The 6,367-nt window shown below is 42.1% G+C and overlaps 1 protein-coding gene across 1 annotated transcript in view; it reads left to right on the top strand.

The window, feature by feature from the left end:
* The window catches only part of LOC116671221 (heparan sulfate glucosamine 3-O-sulfotransferase 3A1), a 31,739-nt gene extending 26,251 nt beyond the window's left edge, over positions 1-5,488 (top strand). Inside the window, exon 2 of the mRNA XM_032502302.1 lies at positions 3,909-5,488. Within this exon, the coding sequence (XP_032358193.1) occupies positions 3,909-4,530 (622 nt within the window). The 3' untranslated portion in view covers positions 4,531-5,488. The remainder of the gene's footprint in view (positions 1-3,908) is intronic.
* Positions 5,489-6,367: the final 879 nt, after the last annotated feature.

Genomic DNA, 6,367 nt, shown 5'->3' with positions numbered 1-6,367 from the left:
AGCAATGTAGATATTGCATTAAAGATCAGCCCCCCACTCAGATCAGCTGGTCTATAATGGAGTGGTATGGAAATTTGTAAGTGAACCCAAACTTTTGACCGATAGTGTACATTGGTGTGCATTTGTCACTTAATAGTGCTGCGGGGCAGGGTCTGGCTAGTTGATTTCTTTAAACCAATCACAATCGTCATGTGTCGCGCTAAGCGCCGGACAGAGCCACAGTACCGCTGCAAAATAGTTTTGGAAAGGAACTTGTTTTGGTGGAACATGTGTACGTTCAAAGGTTGTTTTAAATTCCAACACAAAAAAAGCAGAAGGTAACCGACATCCGGCCAAAAATAGTGAAATCCGGCGGCGGACAATTAGATAAAGGCCTGGTAGTATGTTTGAATTTGAACAGAATAAAATGGCATTAAACCAGTATCTCTTTCATAAAACTGCACTCCACCGATTAACTGGAAAGCATTCTTACAATAACTATAAAATGTACATCAACCTGGATACATGATTGCTTTATGACTTGTGATCCTACTTGGACTTCCAAAAATGGAGGTCTTCATGTTGCACACCATGCCTCATACGTCACTGACCCTGAAAATCCCCCCAGAGTGTCCTCGCACCGACCCACCACCGCTGTGATGCATCAAACACAGAACAAGCTCGACGCACGCCATCAAATATGGATGCTTTCTTTAGTACGGGCTCATTTCTTTTTCATAAACCAATAATGTTCTCTTTTGCTTCATAAAGTTGTGGTACTTTAAGGGTTGTTGTTTCAGAAGACTAGCGGTTCCCAAATCAGCATGTTGCCAGTATTGTCAGGAAGACGCTCAACAAGATGCCAGCGTCTGCTGATTCCCCATCGATAAACAGTCTCTGTGTTCTTTTATTATTGACTTGTCAGCTTAGCAGCCACTGCAGTCCCAGGTGGCATTGGGTTTGTTTTAAAGCCCCATTATACAGCCTCACTCTGGAGTCTTGGGGCAACGGGACAGAGCAAATGTGAGTGGAAAGGAGACTTGTCAATGCTGCTCTTTACACAGCTGTAGGAGAGCTCGCAGACACTGAGAGGACTCTGGAGGTCAGGTAACCATCAGCGTTGCAGGAGGATGTTCTAGACATCAGTGCACCTGTGTAGCCGCTCTTGTGCTTATCGACCGCTTCCTGCGTGTCCCCCTCGCGCTGAGCTTGTGATCCGTTCCTCACAGAGGACATCCACTCGGCCACGTAGCATGGATGTTTTGACATTGGCCTGACGGTATTGACTTATGGTTTTTAGATCTGTTTCACTACATACGCTGAGCTCAACCTGCAGCTGTTTTTAAAGCCTGGAAACAACCGCAAGGAAAACTTGGCACCCGTAATGTCACCTCAGTAATCGTGAATCTTCAGCAGTTTAGGATTCTTCCTCTGACATTGTTTTCGTTTTATTGTCATAGATATTTTTGATTTAATTTTTGGACTCAGCTTGTTCCATTTTTATGCTAATAATAGTCCAAATGTTTTGTTTTTCATCATGCATCTATTCTTTGTAAAATCGAGAGAGAAAAATAACTGTTGACTGAGAAAAAAAAGAGAATATCCTTGACAGCATCATTTGTTTCAGAAAATGCCTAAAATTACACATTTATAAGTAGAGCTGGACAACATATTGATATTTTATATTGATATTGTAATATGAGACTAGATATCGTCTTAGATTTTGGATATCGGGACCATAGCATATGTGGTGTCTTTTCCTGGTTTTAAAGGCTGCATTACAGCAAAGTTGTCATTTTCTGAACTTACCAGACTATTGTAACTGTTCTATTGTTTGCCTTTACCCCCCACAGTCATTATATCCACATTACTGTTGATTATTAATGAAAAATCGCATTGTGTAAATATTTTGTGTAAGCACCAATAGTCAACACTACAATATCTTTAGGGTATTGATATTGAGTTATTTGGGCAAAAATATTGTGATATTTGATTTGTACTTTACTTTGAGTTTTGTACTTTAATTTAGAAGACTTGTTTGGGGGGGGGAAGTCTGCAGTGAAACCATCACATTCATTTCACAGCTGGTATCTTTTAAAACTGTGCTTTGTTTGTGTAAAGCTTGTCCTCGGCAAAGGTCTCAGTGCCCTCTGTGTGATTTCATTCTGTGTATGTTAAACGGAGCATGATTGTTTACCAGCCTATTTCTGCAAGGCAGAAAACAACCCGATGCCCATCACATCAGAAAAAGACACTCGGCGGTAGGAAGAAGCTTGATCACACCCTGGTGCTTGCCACCGCATGGTCCTTTAAACAACAGACTGAAGTGTTGAGCACTCTTCAGAAATATCCGAGGACCTCCCTGCTTTAGGGTCTCAGTAGTTCTGTCACGGGTGGCAAACTGCGTCTACCCTGGGAGCAGCCTGGGCCACTTTGTCAGCGCCAGTCCTCGCTTAAAGCAGCACAAGCCAAGCAGATGAATAATTAACGCCTGCATTCTGTACTTTGTTGAATTTTAAAGCTGTTTTCTGCAGAGGCTCTAAATGGCAGAGAGAGGGCGTGTTAATCATTCATGGGCTGCTTTTACCCACTTTGCTTAAGGTCACCGTCCTGGAGGCAACTGGCCAGAAGGAAAGCGGAGAAAGAGGAGTGGCGTGGCCGAACGGGTTAGCTGTTCTCCCATCTTTTTTTTTTCAGACTCATGCACACATGAGGACATTTTGCCAAATAAATGTTATAACGTGAGTTTGGCGTTTCCTCTGGATGCCGGGGGGGGGATGGTGGTGGGGCTAAATACAGGTGCACGGCAGCAGCAGCACTGACAAGGCAGAGATGGGGAAATTCTGCAGCTTAAATAGAAAAATTGGGGGGCGGTGGTTTAGTAAATGATATGGGGAGTAAGGCATGTCACGTGTGTGTACGCAGTGCAGCTGGCTGCCTGAACTAACTCACAGGTGTCGCCCCATTTTTGTTGATGGGGGGGGGGGGTATTGTATGAAGCACTTTGTGCAACATTTACATGTATGTAAAGCAGTGGCGGGCTGTGTATTTTACACCTGGGTCTTCAGTGCTATCCTACCGCAATTAAACCACCATTGATTGATTGATTGATTGAGGGCATGTCGAGTTGAACTTCACTTATGAGTATACTTTCATCCCTAGGAGTTGAACCCATTACAAAAAAAAATCTATGACAATAGGTACTCTGTGTGTGGAACGGCTTAAAACACATACAAACAGAGCAACTGCCCAAAATGTGTTTCAAATAAATACAATGTTTCACCACAACAACACTCACTCACTATCCACCCAAGCTGAAATTGCAATGTCGAAATACTTTTCTGATGTTCTTCCACAATTCGTTGTGAAAAGTGAAATACAGGAGCGAGATCAATTATGCCGAGAGGGCCTTTCTGCTCAAATATCAATATTTTATAACCAGCACTACCACAGTATGGCTATAGAGATTGACATTCTCCTTTTGGCGCCATATGAGAGTAAAGAATACCCTCTTTCAAATGGACCCAGGGGAGTCCCCTTCTTGATTTCATAAGCCCTCGGGCTACATTAAGGAACACTTGAGGTAGCGTCTGCATACTATCACCACAAAAACGTCTTTTACATCCAGAGTGCTACTCCAAAACTTCAAATCAACATTTGGTCACACCTCTTGGCAGCTAACTTAGCTTGGAGAAAAAGACACCCGATAGAGATCAAATAAATATACCACTGCAAAAAACCTCCAGTGTTATTCTTGATTGATTGGATTCAAAGTTTTTGATGACATAGCCTGAGTTCATCCACTTGTAATGTTTATTGTAATAAGAGCGGTTGTAAAACTGTAACAGTTGCTCAGTGTGGTTCAGTCCGGAGTGCAGGTCAAACTAATAGCTCACTTCCTTTTTTCGTCTTCTTTTTTCTCCTCCCAGGGAGCTGATGCCCAAGACCCTGGAGGGCCAGGTCACCATGGAGAAAACCCCCAGCTACTTTGTGACCAGAGAGGCTCCAGCCAGGATATCCACCATGTCCCGGGACACCAAGCTGATCGTGGTGGTGAGGGACCCCGTCACCAGGGCTATCTCGGACTACACACAGACACTGTCCAAGAAGCCTGACATCCCCTCTTTCGAGAGCCTCACTTTCAAAAACAGGACTACGGGGCTCATCGACACCTCATGGAGCGCCATCCAGATCGGCATCTACGCCAAGCACCTGGACAACTGGCTGCAGTACTTCCCCATGAAGCAGATCCTGTTTGTGAGCGGCGAGCGGCTGATCAGTGACCCGGCCGGAGAGCTGGGCCGCGTGCAGGACTTCCTGGGGCTCAAGAGGATCATCACAGACAAACACTTTTACTTCAACCAGACCAAGGGTTTCCCGTGCCTCAAGAAGGCGGAGGGCAGCAGCAAGCCCCACTGCCTGGGCAAAACCAAAGGGCGGACCCATCCCAACATTGACCCTGAGGTGGTGCAGAGGCTACGGGACTTCTACAGGCCCTTCAACATGAAGTTCTACCAGATGACGGGGCGTTTCTTTGGCTGGGATGACTGAATGTGTTTTTCTCTGAGAGAGACCTACTGCAACGGAGTATTGGGATCACTCTGAGGGGGTAATTAGAGAACACAGTCGTAATATTTCAGGAAAGGTCGTATTGGTACAGAAACAAGTCTAATATTGCGAAAGATATACAATTTTCAAAAGATTAGTCCTAACTGTATGGAAAAGAACTAGAATATTTTGTAACCCAATAATCTGTTGAACAAATAAGTTTTTTGCAAGCAATTACTTTTATAGTAGTTATGGAGACTCAGGCAATGTTAAAACATGCATATTTAGTCTAATCTAATTATGACATGTTGGTTGTGATACTCCCAAAACAATAGCTTTCTGAATAAAGGTTCTTACTTTACTTTTTTTCTCATAAATGTACGACTTCATATATCATGCCTTTTTTGGAATCAGTGAGATTTGTACTGTTAAAAGAATGCTTTTTTTTTTTTTTTTTTAATGCCTTCTCCTGAAGATATATATATATATATATATTCTAGATATAGATATATATATATAGAAATAGATATAATATATTTGGGAATATAACACCAACAGTCTTTTTTGCAAAAAAACATTATTCCCTGAAATATTATAACATATTTACTGAAAATATTATGACTTTATTCTTTTTTTTTTTTAAGTGTTCCCCGTACTCCGTCCTCAACACTGACCCTAATCAATATGTGGCTGTTCCAGGAGAGAAAGAGGCCCAATGTCCTCTCAGTGGCACCCCAGATATGCAATATTTCACTGTTTTATTTTCCATCAATCCCAGATATTTTCTTTCTGAAAACAGTCGTTGGATTCGCATCGTATCTTCCTACACTATCTGTAGTTTTTTTCAGTTTATATAAGTCCTTGGCTGTGACAAAGAAATAATGTTTGCAGTGCTTCTTTAAGAAGATGGGTGAAATCACGTTGTGTCCAGGGGCTTTAGATAAAAGCAGTTACTGAGTGATTTAATGCCATATTTTCAAAACACATAGCTGCTTTCAAATTTTAACAGTTTTTTAGCAAAAAGAAAAGATAAACATATATGTATTTTTTAAAATGTATTTATTCGAGCAGTATGTATGTATTTTGAATAACTCCTCAGTGATTATTTGCTCTGTAATTACTATTATTATTATATGCTCCCCATGCCTTTAGAGTTTTGGTTTGTTTTTTATACTAAAAAAACATGTTATCCTTGTTTTATTTTCAGGTCCTCAATTCTAATAAGTATTTCCTATACAGTGTGGGAACGCTTGTCTCCACTTAGCTCAGTGCCAGAGCTGTGGGTTTGTTATTTCGAGGCTCGTTCCCACTACCTTCAGTTAATGAAGTTCCAGGCAAAGATAGCACTCACGTGTTATTCAAGCAACAGCGACTCTGGTGAGGGAGAAGACCTCCTTCTCAAACTGGGACTCCCATTTCCTCACATCCTCTTTGTGAATTGAATACACTTGATGTCACTGGCCTTCCTTAGCTCGAGGCTGTGTTTGTGTGTGGTGTGGTGTGTGTGTGTGTGTGTTGTGTGTGGGTTTGTGTGTGTGTGTGTGTGTGGGTGTGTGGGTGTGTGTGTGTTGTGTGTGTTTGTGTGTGGTGTTTGTGTGTGCGTGTGTTGTGTGTGTGTGTGTGTGTGTGTGGTGCGTGTTGGGTGTGTGCAGAAGACTTTTCTTTTAAACCCAGGGAGCATGAGAACAATGGCTGAGTTATGTTCCTAATTTCTGTCTATTTGTATTGTGAGCCATTTTCTGAAAACAGATGTGCCTCAAAAGACACAAACTCACGTTGGTTTTTTGGTGTGCGCATCAGAGAAGAATCTAATATAGATTTTTTTTGGGGGGGGGATTAT

This window comes from Etheostoma spectabile, chromosome 21 (assembly GCF_008692095.1).
Source record: "Etheostoma spectabile isolate EspeVRDwgs_2016 chromosome 21, UIUC_Espe_1.0, whole genome shotgun sequence".
Lineage (NCBI taxonomy): Eukaryota > Metazoa > Chordata > Actinopteri > Perciformes > Percidae > Etheostoma > Etheostoma spectabile.
This window is presented reverse-complemented; position numbering and strand designations above follow the sequence as displayed.